The sequence below is a fragment of the Linepithema humile genome, chromosome 8, assembly GCF_040581485.1.
Source record: "Linepithema humile isolate Giens D197 chromosome 8, Lhum_UNIL_v1.0, whole genome shotgun sequence".
NCBI lineage: Eukaryota > Metazoa > Arthropoda > Insecta > Hymenoptera > Formicidae > Linepithema > Linepithema humile.
Genome location: NC_090135.1, coordinates 10,532,087 through 10,553,553, shown reverse-complemented (window position 1 = coordinate 10,553,553; position 21,467 = coordinate 10,532,087). Strand labels below are relative to the sequence as shown.

General features: G+C 40.6%; 3 protein-coding genes and 2 long non-coding RNA genes across 9 annotated transcripts in view; 2 read left to right on the top strand and 3 right to left on the bottom strand.

The window, feature by feature from the left end:
• Nucleotides 1–3,717: 3,717 nt before the first annotated feature.
• LOC105673757 (Krueppel-like factor 11) lies at nt 3,718–8,112 on the bottom strand. The gene is made up of 3 exons (XM_012369610.2): nt 7,757–8,112; nt 6,565–6,768; nt 3,718–5,917 (listed from the first exon to the last, which is right to left on the bottom strand). The coding sequence occupies exons 1-3, from the start codon at nt 7,808–7,810 to the stop codon at nt 5,012–5,014; spliced, it is 1,164 nt and encodes a 387-aa protein (XP_012225033.1). The 5' UTR covers nt 7,811–8,112; the 3' UTR covers nt 3,718–5,011.
• A 124-nt stretch (nt 8,113–8,236) lies between these two features.
• LOC137001479 (uncharacterized) lies at nt 8,237–9,951 on the top strand. The gene is made up of 2 exons (XR_010891490.1): nt 8,237–9,338; nt 9,405–9,951. It is a non-coding gene; the product is annotated as an uncharacterized lncRNA (long non-coding RNA).
• Nucleotides 9,952–12,652: 2,701 nt separating this feature from the next.
• Nucleotides 12,653–14,662, top strand: LOC105673758 (endoribonuclease LACTB2). Its single transcript, XM_012369611.2, has 3 exons — nt 12,653–12,920; nt 13,556–14,192; nt 14,343–14,662. Exons 1-3 carry the CDS (start codon nt 12,697–12,699, stop codon nt 14,469–14,471), a joined length of 990 nt encoding a protein of 329 aa, XP_012225034.1. The 5' UTR covers nt 12,653–12,696; the 3' UTR covers nt 14,472–14,662.
• On the bottom strand, nt 12,715–13,272 carry LOC137001478 (uncharacterized). The gene is made up of 2 exons (XR_010891489.1): nt 13,139–13,272; nt 12,715–13,002 (listed from the first exon to the last, which is right to left on the bottom strand). It is a non-coding gene; the product is annotated as an uncharacterized lncRNA (long non-coding RNA).
• Nucleotides 14,663–14,839: 177 nt separating the features above from the next.
• The window catches only part of LOC105673751 (NFAT nuclear factor), a 31,930-nt gene continuing 25,302 nt past the window's right edge, over nt 14,840–21,467 (bottom strand). For 2 of the 5 annotated variants that reach the window (XM_012369598.2, XM_012369596.2), the window contains exons 5-10: nt 20,620–21,078; nt 19,643–20,236; nt 19,156–19,533; nt 18,730–19,079; nt 18,243–18,632; nt 14,840–18,022 (exon numbers count right to left, since the gene is read on the bottom strand). In XM_012369598.2, the coding sequence (XP_012225021.1) occupies nt 17,420–18,022; nt 18,243–18,632; nt 18,730–19,079; nt 19,156–19,533; nt 19,643–20,236; nt 20,620–21,078 (2,774 nt within the window). In that variant the 3' untranslated portion in view covers nt 14,840–17,419. The remainder of the gene's footprint in view (nt 18,023–18,242; nt 18,633–18,729; nt 19,080–19,155; nt 19,534–19,642; nt 20,237–20,619; nt 21,079–21,467) is intronic. The other 3 variants (XM_012369599.2, XM_067360388.1, XM_012369597.2) reach the window with 3 other exon arrangements.

The following is a 21,467-nucleotide window of genomic DNA, read 5'->3' as shown; positions in this document are numbered from 1 at the left end:
AAAAAAATTAACATTTCCCTCCTTAGGAGTTTTCAGAAAATAATTAGGTCAAATTATTGATCTAATTCTTTGTTGAAAATAATTCTCACAGAGCGCTAATCTAAAGTCTGTTTACTAGAAATGGACGAAAGAAGTGATTATAATCAAATGAAACTATTAATTAAACTGTTAATAAAATAAAACTATTATTATTATTAATAATGACAAGAAATAATGTTAAGGAGAAAATTTTTATTATTATGAATTGTCTCGCGTTACTCTTCATAAAAATCCAATTTTGCATTATGAAGAATTTTTTTGCAACAAACACGTTGAATGTTGAGAATGACAAAATCACGGATAATGACCTCCCTCGGAAACTTCCTTCGCCAAGCAGATTCGCAATTCCGCAAATGTTTGCGTTCTGTCTCGCGGCTTGCGTTCGCAAGCGATTCTTCTGTCACATGAATTTGAATAAAGGCGAATCGAGGGGTAATCGCGAGGATATTTTGCGTCATCTACCGGTCCAGCACACCTGTTTGACATTAGCGATCGCTCAATGAGACCGAGTCCTTGGCTGATGCAAGAAAATCGGAGATTTCGCGAGAAACCATCGTCGCGCCGGTGGTATGCGCGACCGACGACATTGTTACTTTTGTCCGTCCTGTTTCTGGTTCCCGGCTCCGGAAAAGTCCAGAGGTGACTAGAAACACGAAATCACCTTCTGGAAACGTTGTCACTGTATAGAAATTTCACTGAAGACAAATTAATCACAAATCAATTCTAATATTAACGATTGATTCGGCAGAGAAGGGATGATTTTGACACAAAATATGGCAATTCTACTTCAGTGTGTTTATTTGAAAGAAAATCACCGAGAAAATAATCAATTTTCTTGTTTCACTGAAACTCTATTGCATTAGAATAGAATCGCTGTACTTTCTATTTAGATCTTTGCACTCCACTCACCGTTTAACCGACAGTATCTTGAACGGAAGTGCAGTTTGTACTATAAAGAATTAATAATATACACTATTTGCACAAAAAAATTAATTACTTAACTAAAAATATTATGTTTTTAATGCCGCAATATACAGAGTGTAACTAAAATAAAGTAGAAATTCCAGTAGCCGGACATTTAAAGAGTTCATCCTTATTGTGAATATTATTTTTTCTATCAAAATAATATTTTTCTCATTTAATAATGAAGAAAGTTAATTTCAAGTAAAAATTAACATTATTAATTGAAAGTTAATTAAATATTTGCAAAAAACATTGGAGATATGCACATATACTAGTGTTCTGATATAACGTAGAATACACGCAAAGGATACTTTTCAGGAAGAAAAGTTCAGAAATTGGTTACTAAAATTCCTCTTCCATAGAAAGAACCGTCCTTATCTGAAGAAAATATTTATTGCGTATTTTCTACAGTTTTATCTATCACATAATTACAGCCTGTATTTGTATCTCACGTCACGATATCAATTATCAAATACATCTCAATAATCGTTTGCGATAACATCGTCTTGCTGAAGTGAAGCGTATAGTTTAGATGACACACATGAGAGTCGCAACTTGTGATAACGCGTATCTCGTAGAAATTCAGTAGCGTTTGCAAGAGATACACGCGCCGATCGTACGCGAGACATGCTGGCTTGATTCTTGCATTTCCAGATAATCTGTGATATCTCTCTTTTATTCAAGCACAGAGGATTTGAGAAATGAAATCGGCAGCGACGAAAGTATTTAGAGTAGAATACGAGATAGGATTCCCAAAGAGAGCACTTTGTTTCTGAAAAATATATCCAGCGTAAAATTATTTTATCATTTAACCTATATTTTTTGCAAAATATTTCGTTAAATTTCGCCAGCGATTGTAAAATTCTTGGAATTGTTTGTGCAAGCCGTTTTATGTAACTCGGTATTTCGACTCGGTCTACTTGTACTTTTAAAATTTCCTAAACGCGCGTTCGCGTCAGCGTGCAAAATAAATCGTTGCCAATATAATATGAATTTCACCTGCGATGGGAAATTTCGCGGGTGGGATTTTATCAATGTCGGTGACCTCGCGAGGCACGTCTGGCGATATGATTGTTTCGCTACAACGACGACCGCGCTAAATTGCGATAACGTGCGCGATCGCGCGATTACGATTTTGTAATTTGCGTCAACGCGTGCCCTCGGCTATCCGTTGCCATGTAGCTTTGCAACGTCAGCCATCAAATGTTTGCGGAACATGCATTTACGTAGATTTGTATTAATTTAATACGTATTTTTATTAAACATATTAGATTTTTTTTTAATACCGTGCATAAATATAAATATACAAATAACTACGGAATTAAGATAAAACTTTCGTTGCGATTGCCTAACCGAAATCGGCACTTCAAAAACGCGTGTGATTAAACACTTGATTGATTGTTATCGATAAAAGATGATATCGCAAATGTCTAAGCATTCAGACACGGACGTGAGACGCGTGATGGAAATTTTGCATAAAATAATTCGAATTGTTTAACGAGAAATCGCTCTGTTTTACATTCGCGTTAAATATGAAAGACATTATTATCTCATCGTGAGATCTATCGGCCTGATATTAAAACTCTTATCTTTAAGCTTATCAAATTTTACCTTCAGAATGTTGGCTAGCAGAAAATGATTTGCAGAATTTGCGGAATCAGTCGCACATATTTTTTGACATTTTCTCTTTTAATGTCATAGCTCGATATGACTGATGTAGATAATCTCCAATCTCTCTAATAAATTTAATTGTTAAATTAAACAATAATGGAATGAATGATAAATAAATAAAATAAAATTATAAAATTATAAAATTGTAAAATTATAAAAAAATAGTTGTTAATTCGTAAAACTTCAACAGAATTGCGTGATTGTTTTGCAAAAAGTGTGATATCATAATTAAAAATATATGATATCAGAGTGATCTACTCACTAATCTACATTTTGTTGCTAATTCATCAACTAACATGTATTTTCGTAATATTAATGCTAATGAAGATGCACTCAATATTCGAATCCATTATGTATGAATATCAAAAGCTAAAAACGTTTAAAAAAAAAAAGATTTTTTTTATGTATCTTATACGAGTTTTTGCGCTAATATTTTTCACGCAGTTTCTTGCCAAATATTTTACAAGGCATAGAATCTGTGCAGTGTTTAAATTACGTGCTGCCGTTTCGCAGAAGCCGATTGCTTCTTATCGGCTCCACGAACCTGAATCGAACATCAGATGTTCACGTGGATCCACGCGTCCATGAATTACACGAGCATCTCGCGACGCGACGTCATCGATTTTTTTTATCATACGTGTATGTACGTATATGTGTGGTTCGCACAAGAATCGTCTTACCCTTCGTTATCACCGGTCATCGGCGAGCCCGCGGCGACCTTTCGTACGAAATTTAACTCCATTCATCCGTCGCGACTAGAAATTCTAGATATGGTTTTTAACAAAAAATAACCTTGCGATTCTGTCTCAAAAATTTTCAGAATAATTTTTCGAGCATTCCTTTGCCTTTGAAACTTGTGCGCAATTTTTGGAGTTTTAGCTTCGCGTGAAGTTAAATTATTTTCATTATTGCGTTAAGTTTTATTCTGCGAATATCGAGTGCCTTTTTTTTTCATTAAAATCCAACTTTGCTAAAACGATAATAATGCGTTTAACAAAGGACGTGGTGAAAGGAAGGGCGGCAGGGAAGAGAACACGCTCGTAATAATAATTTACGAAAGTATACAATTTATTTAATCGTAGAAAAATCTTTAACGATACATCAAAGTCTTATGACGCCGAATGAAGCTTCTTCATCCGACCGTGGTACATAAACATATAAATATGTACATAACTTTTGGGGGCGGTGCAGATATATTTTACAAATTACCAACAATCGTGCGGACGCGATATAGAAAACGTTAAATAAACTCTGGAAGAAGAAAAAAAATAATATCGCGAGTAACGAAGGAGCGTAGAAAAATAGTGATTTGCATTATAATGCGTTGGCATCGACAGAGATATCAATGACGAAACCTCCATAATTTTGCATCCGTTGCGCCCGCCCCGGCATTATTAAATATGTACGTTCAATCGTCGCGATTTTAGAAACCTATATACAACTTGTTATATACATAAGTCGTAAGATTATTTTTCATAAATAAATATTTTTTCCTCCCCTTCTGCGGTTGATGCGCTTGAATTTGGTGTAAGCTTGAGAGCGCTACTTATCGATAATACGCCAAACAATGCAAAAATCTAAAAAAAAAAAGAATAGCCAACAAAATTATGCAATGTTTTCTTCGCGACATTTCTTAGATTTTTGTATTATCCGCAAAGTGTATCTCCGACCAGCGAAGAACCGAATAGTTTGAAATGGTGCCCTTGGAAATGCAGAATATCCGTTTCCATGTCTCGCGTTGAACGCGACTATCCGATATCGGAGTTCGATTTCTTTAACACGGCGATCACGTTGCATGAACGCTCCGCGCCGAAGAATGCACGAGGTCACGTTTGGCGCTGAACGCGCGCTACAAACACGGACCCGCGCCAAGCAGCTCTCGAGACGGCAAAGCTCTCGTACTAAAACGGTACCACTAGCCTTCACGTGTCACAGATCACAGCTCGCACTTAGGTACTCGATTTGCGGACGGCGAGTCGAGGACCTCTGCACGACGGCGCCTCCGTGTCTCCGCTTCGTCTCTTTAAGTACGGACTCTTCGTCCCCGCTCATCTTCCATAATCCGGCAATCCCATTTTGAAACCATCGAATCCTCTTCACAAACACCCGGATTAATCCTTTACCGTCGTCGTTCGTCCTTTCAGTACCGCTTCATCGGCAAAGACCACGTCATATCGCATTTGATCGAATCATCCTGGTCTTTTTGTTCAGACGATACTCTTCGTCTCCAGCTCGTCACATGCCGGGAGCGATCCAGCATTCTGATTAAGGCACACACGCGAATACATCAGCGTGTACAAGTTCTTTCGGCGACGCCATCGGTCGCGATCGCGATCCTTCAAGCCGCCAGCTGCGGCGGCACCAGTTGCTGGACCGGTCGCGGCAATCGCGGCGCCAGCACCGGCAAGAGGCTCACTCTCAGAGGCACCGAGGCCACGTGGGAGGCGGCGATCGGACTGTTGCAGGCGGACGACGCGGATGACTTATCTCTGGCGTGGCGCTTCACGTGCTTCGCCAGGTGATCGCTACGCATGAATCGCCTTTGGCAGACGGCGCAAGCGAACTTCTTCTCGCCGGTGTGTGTGCGTTTATGCCGCGACAGCTCGTCGCTGCGCGAGAAGCGGCGGCTGCAGTCCTCGTAAGGGCACGGGAACGGCCGCTCGCCGGTGTGAGTGCGAGTGTGCGCCTTCAGGTGCGACGACTTGAAGTAGTTCTTGCCGCAGCCGGGATGCTCGCACTCGTAGACGCGACGACGCGTCTCCGTCGCCGTGCTCGTTGTGGTCGTCGCGGTGGCCGTCGTCGGCGTCGCGCTGGCGACCAGCAGAAGAGGTGTCCGTGGTAAGACCAAGCCCGTCACCACAATAGGTGCCGGTTTCGGCGCCAGAGGTTGTAATCTCGGTAACTGTTGCTGTTGCTGCTGCTGCTGCTGCTGCTGCTGCTGCTGATAGATCTCACGGTCGGTGTTCTTGCTGTTTACGATGATCTGCTCCTTGCGTAGGCTCATTTTGAACTTCAGGTTGCGCAACACGTCCTCCACCGGACGCTCCGTCGCGTTCGCTCGCGCGTTCACGCGTGGACTGGACGGCGGTCGCGCGGGCGAGTCGTACGGCACCGCCGGCTGGCCGCTGCTCGTAAGACTCGACGCGAAATTAGCCGGACTGCAAGTGCCGTCCCGATTGGCGCGCATTATCACTGAGACCCGGGCTGGTTCCGGACTTGGTGGCGGCGTGCCGTCTAGCAACAGCTGAAAACGAGAACAATTTTTTTATGAAATAAAATTCGCGAAAACAACATTGTTATCTATTTGTAGGCATAGCGAAGGGGAAATATTGTCGTGTCCGATATAAAAAATAAAGTTATCGTTCGCTCGAAAAAATGTCGAATTATTTTAACATCTGATAGAAAAATAAAAATTGTTTATTCGGAGGAATGCGGAAATATTTCAATATTGATATAAAAATAGGAATTGTTGTGCATCCGGAAATATAAGAAAATATTTTACTAATCGATGTAATAAAATTTGTAATCTATTCGAAAGAATGTGAAAGTAAATAGAAAACAATTTTTTCAATCATATTATGATGCATTATATAACAAGCAACCAGGAAGAAACAATTTACAGTTATTCCAGAATGTCATCAATTTATTCGTCACCGAAAGTACCGTCGAAAGGTATACTCGAGGGATAAAGAAAAAGTAAAAAATTCCAAGTAAACGAAACGGAGCGCGCTCAGACGGAGTCGTGTCACAACAACTCTGAATTCGACTCTCCGTTCCAGTCGATTAAAGTGAAGAGAAATCGATGGGAAGTTGAGAGAAGAAAGGAGGAGAGATATTAGAAAGCACACGGCGTGTGCTTTGTCTGCCTATAAATCTATCTGCTTTACTTACCTTCGCCAGCTCGCATTGCTCGACGCATCGCCGCTTTTGCGGCGGCTCGTCCTCCTCTGAATCGGAGGGTTGGGGGGTGGGCGGTAGCATGGGGTGGGAGCCTGCGTTCTCCTCGTCTTTCCGTTTGTTTTTCACCGACTGACCCCCTGAGAGCTTCTCCCCCAGCAAGGCCGCGACGCTGAACGACAACTGCAACGGTTCTATCTGTAGGACAAAGGAAGGCATGAGTATTGCACAACCACCTCGCTAATAAAAGGGGTTTGCCACGTAATCGCCCCTTGGATGAAATTATTCAGTCCGAGACACGGATAAGAGATTAAAGAGTATTCCAGAAATAAACAATATTCCGGCACAGACTAAAATATTACTGCAATCAGCAGACAAACATAAGATAACACATTAATTATTTGTTAAATAACTACTGACAATAAATGCTTTTAAGAGCATTCAGATTTTTTTAGCTAATAATAAATAAATCGCCACTTCTAGTATCTTTTATCAATAAGCCTTTTTTATTGATTAGATTTTTATATCTTCTTTCTCCTGTTACATTTTATATTATATTTCATTATATCTTAATCTCTTCTCCACGCAAAAATTATCAGGAACGCTTTCAAAGAATGCCAACAATCTTTTCAACAATCATCGAACCAAGAATTTATATTCTATCTTATTCAAAATAGACTTCAAAATAGAATTTTTAATTTAAGTTATCCACATTATTAATGCTAAAATCAGAAAAATTAAAATTTAATTTCTTATTAAAAAAATTTTTTCGAGAAATATCATGCAATAAAACTTGTCAATTTTATAAATAATCATCGTAAGAAAAAAATTATTTTGCTACATCGATTATCAAAGAATTTCTTTTTTATGAACTCAAAATACCGAAATTTTAATTAAATGATAAATTATCTAGATTATCAATAAAATATTAAAACAATTAAAATCAAATTTCTAATTGAAAAATTGATTCAAGAAATATCATGCAATAAAACTTATATTATCTCCGATATCGGAAGTGAAAAGCTATTTGTGTCACAAAAAAAACGATTGATCATAATGAGGATGATGCACCAGCGACAAGCTTCCCAACATTTCTCGAAAGAGAATTCGTGCAAAAACGTTTGAGTTTCGCGGGCGATGACGGGCGACGGTGTTGTGGCGGTATATTTAATTCACTGCCACTTACGTGTTTAAGCTGGGGCGAGGCCGGCGGCGAAAGAGGTGCCTGGTTCGTGTCCATATTCGCGTAGGATGAGGCACCCGTGACACGGGGGCGGCTCAGGAAAAGAAAAAGTCGAAATCCGAAGTCGACGACAAAAAAAAAAAAAGAAGAATCAAGTACACACGCCGAGCCCTCCTCGGCAAAAGTGGAGCGACGAGTCCGTAATGTAACCGGGCGGGCGTCTCGCGGCGCAATGAAGCTTTCTCAGGTCTGTGCTAGCTCCAGGACGCGCCGACCCCACGGCCCACTGTGTGGTGTGCGTGATCACGCAGCGCGCGCGGGCGCGGCCAATCCCGGCGAGGGGCTCGCCGTCGGTCCGCGAATCAGGACAGCACAGTCAGCCGACGACCGCGTGATCGCAGGCGTGCTGTTCACGTGCTCCCGCACTGACTCGGGACGTGATCGTGACGTCAGCGCGCGTGGCGAACGCGGTCGATACGTCATGCCGTCACGGCGCGCCCCGAGCGTCATGCAACCTCCACCCTCTTCTCTCCTCTTCGCTCCCTAATGTAGTACGACGATGAGTTTCGCTCTGTCGAGCCTTCGGGAATCGTCTCTTTCTCTCTTTGTTCGCGCATCGCGAACGGCCTCGTCTTCTCTTTGTAGATTTCGCCTCGTTCTCCACTGTAAACTCACTTCTCCTTCTCTGTCTTGTTTGTTTGTTCCTTCTCTCAATTCCGTCTCTCTTTCTCCCTCTGTTTCTCACTCCATGTGGACGCAATGACCTGTGTTTTAGAAGTTGCATTATTTTGCATATTTTATTCCTTTATTTTATTATATTCGTAATAATAACAAGGGTATGAATTTTATAGAATATTACAAATGTTGCTTTCATCATCAACATCAAATTTCTCTAACAGTACGATTGCATAATTTCATTAAATTTATGAGGTGTAATTTCAGAGCGCAAGTTTTTTGGCCTTTATAGTCGTTCTCTGTTTACGTTTTATTTGGACTTATAAAAAAGCGTAAACAGTAAACAATGGAAAAAAATCGATCAGATGCGTGAGACTAAGCCGATGATCGGAATGATGATCAGTCGTTTGTTTATTGCTTACCGCTCAGATTTTTTCACGTTCCGTTTTTCCCAATGACTTTTACGCATGACTGACACACCCGCATCCGGAGTAACCGGCTGTGCGTCGACGCCAGAAGGAGCCCGCACGAGCCCCCAAATTGATGATTCGCAGAAGCGGTTGATGCCTCGAGGCGAATGGCATAGTGACACTTTGTTCTGCCAGTCTCGTAGTGGCGAAACAACAACACGTCGAGAAAACGAGTGCTGAAATATGTCTTGCATTCGAAATGCTGCCATTAAGAACGTTTAAACGCCAGTTGACGGAGATGGCTTATGTAAAAACTTCTCGGGAGCCTTTTTAAAAATCCGGCCAGATAAGGCTGAAACAAAAATAGAAGAAAAGTAAGACGAGAAGAAAAAAAAAGATTAAGAGCTTAACGCCTTGAAAAGTTACACTCTTCGATTTATATCAGGAAATTATATCAAGAAGTTATAAAACATGCGTGTAATAATTCTACAAAATTCCAAGTATGATCGTGATACTCTGATTCCAATATCTTTTCCGGCATTGATAATCAATTAATTTGTTTTTAGGAAAACAAAGATGAAAAAAAAACGATTTGCCAAAGATAGTGCGATTGGTAGCCGAACAATGAAACGCAGCTGTATGACAAGCTGTGATTAATCACTTCACCGAATATTATCTTTGTCCTTCTCAATCGCGTCTTCGACAACAAATTCGACGTATTCGACGTATGGACGACGTGCTACAGCTAGGCTCTCTTGCGCTGATTACACCGGATATGTTCGATAACCGGCCAGTGCAATCGACAGATTTTTTCTTGCGAGATAAATTTTGATATGTGCAAAACATCATCTGCCCGAAAACAGTTCTATTGAAATCACGGCAAAACTTCATGACAAAAATATGCAACTTATACACAAATAGAAATTTTAGAATTATATGTATATCGATAACGGAATAGCACGATCTTTTTTTTTCTTCTCTTTCTCCGTCTAATATTTGAATATACACTTGTTTTAAACGAAATGGAAACGCAGTTGCAAACAATGGCCTCTACTGCTTTTCCTTTCAGAGATTTTAATAAGAAATAAAGATTGATAAACTTTGTAACATTGATAGACTCTCAATCTTTGTGGCATTATTGAGAATAAACCCGATTGATAATTGAATGACTAAGTTTGAAAATTGAAAGAGATTCTTCCGACGAGGAAGTGACAACGAACGATTCCTCGGGAAATTAAATACACCGACCGCCTACTTTGCGAGCTGGTTAATTCAATTCATTCGCTCACTCAAGTTTGTTTTCAATACAGCTGCTGGAGGCAATGGTTTAATTGGGCTGCAATTGCGCGTCTGAATTCGGCGAATGCGATTTGCTTGCGAGTAAATTGGATGAATGGTAAACAAAGTTATGTTCCAGAATGCGCTTTTGTAAATAAGAGGAATCTTTGTACTCTCGTATTTTAAATGCAAGCAAATGTGTCCGCATTCGCTGTGAAGCAATGTCTATTTCTATGCAGACTTGTCTAATGTAGCAAACAATTTTTGTTATTCATAGAATTTTGCAAGAATTCCAGTCGAGCATACATAAAGGATTTGCCAGCTACAATTATTATAGAATTTTATAAAAGCTCAAGATTATATATCGAATTCGCCAAAAGCGCAATTACTCACCGTGTTTACAAAAATGTGGGCGATTATTGCAAACCGAGTGCGCATCAGCACGCTTGATTAACGCTTTTGCATCATCTTTTTCGGAGACGATGGCGCGCAATATCACATAGAGTAATGCGGCGTAAGACGAGCGCTCATTCCAAAATAAGCCCGTTCGTTTATTTCTGGTATCCCGTATCTCGTCGGCTATTTATCATTGCGTCTCTCTCGGAGACAACGCGCGGCGCCCGCGAGTCAGCCGCCAGGCTCGTGATCGCCGATCGTGGCTTCCTCCGCTTCGTACCGCTATCAGCCCGAGTTAACGCCGACGCGCAAAAGTGTCGTTGATCTTGTTTTGAAGGCGGAGTATCAGGCAGCGAGCGACGCACAAGTGTCCTTATAATTGCCGAAACGTCTGTAAAGAATCCAGATGTGCTATTATTTGCCGGGACGCGCGGAAAAATTTCGAGATCGAATGCCAATTGAAACCGAAAAAAGACTCCGCGCTGTATTGCCTTATCGCGAAACATTAATGAATGATGTAATGTGTCGTTGTCGCATATAAATATGAAAGGCATTTTTGCGCGAGTATCAAGACTGAAATTCAAGCGAGACAGAGATCGGCGTCTTTTCGATTTCGAAATAATTGATCTCGCAATCGGGCGGAAATTTAGCTTTCAAAAGCACGAAAGCACGCGTGTTTCATCGAGAAGTCAGTAGCTGCACGCGTAGTTTCCGTTGACGCGATAAATAATTTACAAGATTGTTGCTCCTCGGGCGTGACGCAAATATCACGAACGACAATCGAAGGTGAATCGCACACGAGTCGGAGCGACGATTTTTAGGGTCGGCTCGATAGGGGTAATCAATGAATCATACATAAACGTGTCAGTGGGTCAGCATAGCTGGGATTCGCGTCCACGATAAAACCGAAATCGTACGCAACAACGCGAAGATAAAAATAAAAGCCGAATTCAAATGTTTACGTCGATTCTCTGAGCGCTATTTTTCTTAATAATAAATGTTTTATAAATGTTTAAAACTAATATTTCCGCAATTTGTCATTAGCATATAATTACAACGCAGCTTAACGATCAGCGTTTACTCCAAGAATTTCGCATTGGAAATTCAGCTTCCACGAAGCAGTGGAAGTTTATACTACACCGTTCACTGTTTTGTAAGCGTTGCGAGTGCGATGACGAAACGGTCTATCGGAGCCCTTCACGAAGCAGCAACGCTACAATGTTGACCGCGTTTAAAGCGCATAGAGTACGCAGCTTGTTAAGCGCTTGTTATTTTTATCGCTTTTTTTACGCTTGCTGTATGCGAAATAAGGCGAATTAATGCATATTTAGATTGGTTGAAAAAAGATGGAGGTAAAAAACCTATAAAAACTATAACCTATAAGAAATCTAATTCGAAGAGAAATGTTGAATTTAACTTGCATTTTTTACCTTTTCCTACTGCTCGTCTATAAAAAATCCAAAATGAATACAGTCGATATATTAGCGTTAGAAATCAAAATTTTAACATGTTTGTATTATTATTAATGTACACTGAAAAAGGCCTGATGGCAGGCTGAAACATTTGATTTGATGTAAACAATTTTAACGAATATATCTTAACCTTCGCACGAAGAACTAGCATTGTGGCTCTTTACGCTCCTATTGATTTTAATTGATTTTAGTAATTAGTAGAGCCTTATATATCATTAATTTTAACATGTTGCTTCTCGCATTGCTTCCATACTTCCTGTCACTTCCTGTTGAATGTTTCGTTCGTGAATTAATGTGAAGTAGGCTATTTGTAGCGTACACGAATAGTAGTAATAGGAATTATTTTATGCAACCGGTCGATAACAAATCGACTATCGATATTGTTGATTTCTACGTTATTGATTACCGTAAAAATAGATTTCTCTTTTTCAGAAAATACTTGTTTCAACTTTGAAGCTATTTTTCTTTTAGAGAAATTCTCTTATCTTAGATTTATTCTATTCTCGTTCCTCTTTTGACAGAAATTAATAGAAGAAATATGTGAAATAAACAATTCAAAAAAATATATCAATACTTTTAGTAAAACTTGAATTATAATCATAAATTATTTCATTTACAGGAAATTATCTATATCTACGTATACATGTGTTATGTCACTTCAAGTGTAGAAAGTGTAGGAAGCATTTTTTGTTGTGCGTAAGATAACGGACGCATGACACGTGAACATGAATTAAATTCCAAAGTGCATCTGAGTTTTTCACTTCTTTTAATAATCGTGTCACAAGTGAACAAACCGAACAAAATAATTATGACTCGCTTGACGAGTCTACCACCAATAGCCAGGTTGTCTAGCAGGGTAATTCGAATTATGGGCTGTAATCCTGGACCGATGACACTGCAAGGCACAAACACTTACCTCGTTGGCACAGGACGCAGGTGACAAACATCAACTATATTAATGACTAAGCAACTTTAACGTTTCTTGCGTACTGGCTGGTGCTTTTTGATATATTTTATTCTGTCAAGAAAAAATATTATATCTAATCAATTTTATCAATTAAACGTATCGAAATCTGCGATATTTTAGGTTAAAAATCATGTCAATCGTAATGATGAAATAGATGAATAAATTTTGAAATTTGTTGTTGGTTTACCTAGTTTTCAAAAGTAAGGGCATTTTGTTATATGGAAAAGGAAGCAATCTTGAATAAAACTGTCGCTATCATATTCTAGGATATTCAAAAACCACATAAAATTCATAAAGCTTCTTTTAGGTTAGACAGTTGCTTTCGCACTACAGCGCACGCGTACGTTAATGAATAACGCGGCATTTCTCAAACACCAAAAATCAGTAACAAAATATCTTTTCTTCATTATAAAGAAAAAGGTATTTTCTCTTGACAAATAATACGGTAGAAAATATTTTGTTAAAATATTATAATAATTTTATATATTATATACACCATACTCATATATTATATGCATATACATCGCTTAGTGTGTTTGAAAAACTACAAATATGCATTTTACAAATTTACTTTTCTAAATAAATAAGTTATTCATTATTGCAGACGTGTGCTGGTCGATTCGACAGAAGCTAAGACAGCCGAAGCTTACATAAAGCTCCTGGAAAATGTGTTGACCGAGGAGAACGCGGCAATCGAGCACTTGGTGGTGACACATTGGCATCACGACCACATCGGCGGCGTCAAACCCATACAGAATTTGTTGAAGAATCTATTTCCTGCAGACGAACAGCCGACCGTGTGGAAACTGCCACGTTCGCCAAACGATGACACATCGGACGATGAGAAGTCCATCCAGTGGAAGCCTCTAAAGGACGACCAGATAGTGGAAGTCGAAGGAGCGAAACTCCAAGTAAAATACACGCCCGGACACACCAGCGATCACATCTGTCTGCTACTGCAAGATGAGAATATTTTGTTCAGCGGCGATTGTATTCTTGGGGAGGGCACGACGGTCTTCGAGGATCTTTACGATTACATGATGTCCCTCGACAAGATCCTGAAAATCCAGCCGAAAATGATATATCCGGGCCACGGTCCGGTTGTGGACAATCCCGAGCAGCGTATACATTATTATATCAAGCACAGGCAACAGAGGGAGAATGATATTCTGAAGATGCTGGAAGAGGAAGAAAATAGTAAACCGATGACGGAGATGGATATCGTCAAGCGGATGTACAAAGTACATATTAAAAGTTTTATATAATATTAACTAAAATTAAGGAACATGCACTTGTCGAGTTGTTGTTTTAGTGTCAAATCGTTTAAAATGACATTTTTTATAAATAATTTTTTTTTTAAATTGAAATAAAGAAAAAAATAATTTTTGTAGGATACTCCAGAAAAACTGTGGCTATTTGCAGCGTTTACTGTAGGACTTCACCTTCGCAAGCTGCAGAAAGAGGGGAAAGTGTCGCAAGAAGTAGAAGGTGGCTGGTGGAGGGTTAAAAATAAAATATAAATATATGCAATATAGCACAAATATTTAGAAAATTTGATTAATATTTATAGAACTAAAGATCTAATTTTAATCAATTATTTACAAAGTTATATTTTTCATTAATTAATGATTCTCAAAGGTAGATTTGAGAAATGGATCTAAAAATTCTAATTTAATATTTGTAAATAAAGAATTTTGTATCCCGAAAAAAACTTTGTGTGTAAAAGTTAATCTGCTAAAATTGAAATTTTCACGTATAATATTTTGAATATTCTTAAACTTCCACTTAAGCTGAAATTAAGAACGAGATTAAACACGAGTTTAATATTTAGATAATTGAAAAGGTAGAGAAACTGGGAAAAGTCCGTAAAATTAATTACGCGCGCGGATATTTGTGAAACTGATTTATTCAACGCACAAGAGTAAATAATGATACATTGTTACGAATTTCTGTCGAAGTTAGGCTGATAGCTGTTATCATTGATGTGCGTACAGCGAGAAGAGTACACAAGTTTACGACAATTTCAGGTAGTACATATCGCAAGTGGTACACAAGCTATTTTTCCTGTTTAGGCGAACCATTAGTCATCGCGTGCGATTACGGACACATTACAACGGTCAATATAAAATATATATATATATATATGTGTGTATGTAATGTATGTATATGCATGTATATACTTGGCTACAAAGACATGTCGCAACAATAAGTTTCGTTATATTTTTCATTATAAAATTCTCTGTCTCTCTCTGATTCTCCTACTAGCTACGTAATCTTGGCGAATATTAGCACCTCTCGTCTTGAACATGCGGGAAACTACCCCGAAAAATTCGATGTCACGATATACGTACACGGGCTATCGCTAAAGTGCGAAGGGTTGAGAATTTATAGAGAGTCGATGATTTTTAACTTTCCAGCATGTACGAATCAAGGAAATCCAAGGAAAACCTCCGTCTACTTTATTCGGCAATCTAAAAAAATCTAAAAATTTTGTGGGCGACGCTTTCAGAATTTTTAAAAATCTGAAGAGACATTCGTCAGTGTTGGAGATTTGGAAAATCGGAAGATTTTATCAAATATCCAAGAATTTTCAAAGGAAAGTGTAACAGGTTTCAAAAAGAATTTCGTGATGCACTTTAGTTATATCCGGCATTCAGTAATTATACGGATATATATCTTTAATAAGCTCACTTTGTTACTTAGTTCGCCCACTACTCTCTCTTTGGATAAACGTAAAAAATATATATTTTATATATATTTATATGTACGATGTCAACATACAACATAATTTCTTGTGTTCTCTCCTTCTCTCTCTCTTTCTCTCTCTCACTCACTCACTCACTCACTCTCACTCACTCTCTCTCTCACTTTCATTCACTGTCATTTTTATTCCTCTGTCAACTAATGATAACATTAACGCAATCACATTAATTCTATCATTATTATCCATATACTAAATAACAAAAGAGGAAAAAACAAAAAAGAAGACTTTAATCGTCGAACAATATACATATTCTATACATATATACGAAATATATACTTCAGACATGTGGAAACCACAGCGACGAGATGATCCATTTTTTCGCAACGAAATCAAATCGATAATAATTACAACAATGCAATCGATAATTCGTACATTTACACACACGCTTCCACTCATTCCGCCACTTCTTTCCATCATTTTTTTTTTTTTTTTTTTTAAGAACAAGAAGTAGAAGACTCCAAGATTCGAGAAACTTGGTAGGCTTCTATTTTGTATCGTCTTTCTCAATTGACTTTCCAAGTTTCATATTAAAATTGATATTAAACTATTGAGTAATTAACTATTGAGTAACCTTGAAACATCGCCATCTAAAATAATATTGAATATTAATTTTTGAAGCGTGTGACGCGATTAATTATGCAATTTAAATTAACTTAATTTAATTTAACTTAATTTAAATCATAATTAAAGTTCTATAAGTAAAAGAGGAGGTCAGGATAAATCAATATAGAATTCAAGATAGTTCGCGATGCGAAAAGGCACCCAGTTGAGGAGACAATCGTCGAAGACTAATAGTGAATCGTCATAACTCCGGGGAAATAGAAAATACACGGGGAAAGAAGAAGTGAAAGAGAAGAACATCTGAATTGTCGCGCCTTCTCGTGCGCCCGTCTTATACTTAAATGTTAATAGTTCTCGTAGCGAGATGTTGCTGTGAACGTTACGGCGTTTCACCTCTACGAATCACGATCCAGAAGCACGTTCGAAAACTTTGAGTTGTTGAGAATAGAAATAGAAAATTTGATATCTTACAAATTCGGATTCTAAAAACTGCGAAGTCAGATATCAGAAATCAAACAAAATTCTAAATCAAGAATCTGACGACTTAATAACATCAATTGAAAACCTTAAAATTTAAAAAGTAAACATGAGAATTCAGAACTTAAAAGTTGACAGATGTTTAAGATAAGATTTAGAAAAAAAAACAAAATTTAGATCGGTATAATGTTTATGTAGCATATGAAAAATCAAAGAGTATAAATACTGAAACTCTTAAAACCTGCACGCGCTAAGCCGCAAAGTTAACGAAGTGCTTCTTCTTCTATAAAAGTGACATCGCATTGTGTTGAATGTGGCACAGAATCATCAGTATCGAGTCAGTGATGACTTTGGGTAAAGATTGATTCTGAATAGTAACGAATCCAGACAACACGAAAGATTAAGAAAATTGATATATATATATATAATATAATCATTGAAAAAACGTTCAATAGTTAACACGTTTTTGAATTTTTATGTCCCACATTTGGCTAATCGCGACTCTAAGCTCGACGCAGTATCGTTCTCGAGGCACGATGAGCGAAATTTAAAAACTGGACGGCTGTAGATGCGCGACACTAAATATGGGACACAAAGGGAACTCCGGACTTGCGCTTGTCGCTTTCAGAGAAAGAATATCGTTCACGCGAGGGAACGCGGGCAGTACTACAAGAGAAATCCACTTTGTGGCAGCTGTTCGAAACAACTGGGATTGATGTAACTCAAAAGGTCATGTTCCGACATGGAAGTGAGCTCTTGAGGTAGCATGCCGTCCTCCGGCTTCCTACCGGCCGCGGTGCTCGCGGCGGGATTGGGAAGCGGCGCGGTCACAGCCTGGCGATTCGGCGTGACCGGAAGCGCGACCGGCGGTGACTTGCTGGCGACCTGCTCGACAATGTTATTCGACGCCGACGGCGACTTCGGCAGAATCCCTTCCATCGCATTGTTCATCAATTGCGCGCTCTGAGTCGCCACACTATTCAGGATGTTCTTCGTGGCGATAATCGCGTGAGCGGTGGTCGTCGTGATCGGTCGATTGTTGATGATGTCCTTTGTGGCGTTGGTGATGACGTTGTTAATCGCCTGCTCGGCCGCGTTTGTCAGACGCTGCTGCGACGGTTCCTGAGCAGCTCCGCTGGCCAAGGCGGAACTAGCTTCGGCTACGAAGCCCGCGGGCTGGTTTAGCATGGAGCCGATGTCTTGCTGAACCGCCTGCTGCATGGCTTGAGCTGCTTGTGCCTGCTGCACAGCTTGCTGCACAGCTTGGACCTGCGACATTTTTTTTATTAAGCAAGCTTATTTAAATCTTGTCAAAGTTAAAAAGAATCATACTCTTGAATCCGCGGAAAATTCGAGTTCACGAAGTTTAGAAATCTAAAAACTTGGAAGTTAAAAACTCGAAGACTGGAAAATTTAAAAGTTTACAAAATCGCGATCTATTTCTCACGTGATAAATTAAGAAGATGGATAATTATGTTGCTACACCGACCTGTTGCACCACTTCTTGCGTCGCTTGTTGCACCGCTTGTTGCACCACCACCTCAGTCGCCTGGACCGCTCGCTGCATGCTCACGTGTACCTGCTGCGCCTGCTGTACGGCCTGCACTTGCTGCACGGCTTGCTGTACTACTTGGGCGTGTTGCACCACTTGCTGGACCACTTGTTGCTGGGCCTGTTGCACCGCTTGAACCGCCTGTTGCTGCGCTTGCGCAACGACTTGCTCGACTTGCTGCTGTGCCTGTGCCACCACTTGCTCCACCTGCTGTACCTGCTGCTGCATCGCGACCACATCTTGCTGTGTGAGCGCCTGAATTTGCTGCTGCATGTGCTCCGCCGCGCCTGCCGCGTTAGCAGCAACCTGAAGATCAGAGGGAAAAATCTGTTTTTGCAAAAAGAATTTTAAAATCCCAGTTTGAGAGTCCAATTTTTTTTATTCAATCTTTTCTCAATGTTCTAAAAAAATAAGCAACACTTACCGTAGCGTTCGACGTGGTGGTCGCCGCGTTGACCTGCGCTTCCGGCAACTGCAGAGCTGCATTGATAGTAGTCAGTAGACTCTCTCCCGTCTGTTCCACTGTCGTCGCGGACGATACCGACGCTGCGCCCGCGGCTGTCGCCAGCGGCTGCACATTCTGCGCAGGAATTAGCGCCTCCAGCAGCATCGTCTTCACTGGTATCGGCGGACTGGTCCTGGTCTGCTGGCCGCTGCCGATCGCCTCGTGCTCTGCTAACAATGCAGCGGAATTCTGATTCACCGTACGCAACGGGGAGACCATCTGCTCAGCCGCGGAATTTACTAAGGCGTCAAGTTTCACTAAAGTTTGCTCTGAAAAATATCAATCCGTATATTGATATTTTAAATTATTCTCTCCAATTTGCTTTCGCGTACAGACACGACGTACCTGCGTTGGACAGAATTCCAGGAGAGGTCGCCGACTGCTGGCCGCCTGCCGAGATAATGGAAGTCCGTTGCTGAATGGCGAATTCGTTCTCCGGGCTATCGGGCTCCTCGTTAGTGGCCACCGAGGATTCTATATGATTCAGGTACTTCTCCACTACGTGACTGCTCGGCGCTGACATTGATTGAGATCCGGAAGCGCCGGTGAAACTCGATAGCGTGCCAAAGTCGGGCTGATGGTGGTGGTGTTTCATGCGAAGGTCCACCACACCGGCGCCCTGAAGGGCGGCTCCATTGGAACTGTTTTCCGTCGGCAGAACACTGCTAGTGTCCTTGAGATGATGAGGACTCAGAACTTGAACCTGGGCCGATTCGTGCATGCCTGCAATTGAAAAATGTTCGCTTTAACTTGAGAGTTAACGCTGTTTAAAACTTTAAGATTCGAGGCTTCTTATCTAACATATCGGTATTCAAATATTTGCCGCACCCACCTGCAAACGAAGTCGAATGATGCGTGTTCACCATCGACAGGGGATGCTGATTGCGCATTAGATCCACGACTCCGAGAAGACCGCTCACCGCCACCTCTCGCACGGGGCTGGTGCCGGCTGTCGCGGCGGCGACGGTTCTCATGATGTCGGCTTGAGAAGACGCGGCCTCTCTAGAGTTCTCGTTCACCAGCTGTTGGAGGGGGGATGTGCCCGATGCCGGTCCGTTCGCAGAGGCCGTCGGCGTCGGGATGCTCTGCATGCTGTTTTCGCTCAGCATGCTGTTCTCGCTGTTCTCGTCCAGTACTTCCGTCTTCAAGTTATCCGGCAGGATCAACTGAAGGCTCGACGAAGATCGGCGATTCATTAGAGGGTTCGTCACGAGCGCCGGTGGCGGCATCATAACATCGGGCGGCGAATTCGGATGGCAGTTGGAGGACTGTGTGGTCCACATCATCACGGGTGTCACTTGGGAGGTTGCCGTCGGCGGTGGACTGGGATCGCTCTTCAAAGTCTCCGAAGAAGCGGTCTGTTGCGCCTGAGTGGGAGGATTCGTCAAGAAACTTGCTGAACCCGCAGCTGCTTGCGATATCAGAGCTGTGGGAGTTGAAGACATGTTGCTTTCAGTCTTATCTTTGAAAATGCCTATTTGATAAAATAATAATTGATAACTGTCTGTTTATTGTCAGATATCTAAAGATAAAGAATTAAAAAAGATATAAAACACTAAGAATATAAATATATTAGCGTTAAAATACAAAACCTAAAAGAATTTAGGATTTAAATGTACAGAAGCCTGAGATAAGAAAAACCAAAAAAATATAAGAATATCTTAACTCAACAAATTTCAAGAATCTAAAATTCCAACGACGCAACAATCGAGAGATAACATCTTCAGACTTGGAATCTACACAATCGCTTATTAAACTATGACGCTGCTTCCACCAGCGAAAATAAGATTCACCGATGATAAAACTTACTGTTAGTCACCACACCCGTGGCGAGTGGCACTGCAGCGGAGGACGTAACTAGAGCCGCGTCGCCATTCGTCAACGGGGGCGTGATAGGCTCGACTTTGCCCACGGACGGCTGCGGCGGCGTGGACGCGGCTGTGTAAAGAAAAGTGTGCGGCTCGCTGGTTTTCCCGGACGACACCGCGTACAGCTTCACACTGACCGTCTCCGTGGACGCTAGATCTTGTCTGCGATAAGCCGGCACCACGCACACCAGATGCGTCGGGTGCAGATACTCCTTGTCCGGTATTACGTTGCGTTCCCAATGCGGTTCGAGAATGGTCGACTGGTCTTCGCTGTCCAGCTGAAAGACCACGTGGGTGTCCTTCAGAAAGTTCTTGCCTAGTATGATGAGCTCCAACCCGCCGGTGCACGGGCAGGACGTTAGAGATTTCTTGCATATTTCCGGAATTCCAGGCGGTTGAGCTGTGAACGTAGAAATTCGATGATGTAAAAAAAAAAAGAATAAATCGCAGGTGTTTCTTCATGAACTTGAATCTACTTTGTTGGTTCAATATATTTTTGTTTTCCTTTCATTGTTAATTTACTGTCTTTTCGCAATGCTTTTGCAATTTATTTTATTTTATTTCTACTATTATTAATATTATCTTATTTTTGCTATTAATTGTTCAATCATTCTACATTTGCGTCGATACTTATGCTGACATTGCTTTTGAAATTGTGAATAAACGTTTTTCGCAAACATTCACCTTTCCTTCGTCTCTCATGCAGTTTCCTTGTCTCTTTTTGAGGTGACATATTTTCCTTTCCTCAACACGACTCTATAAAAAATTATCTATTCAAGTAGACGGTTG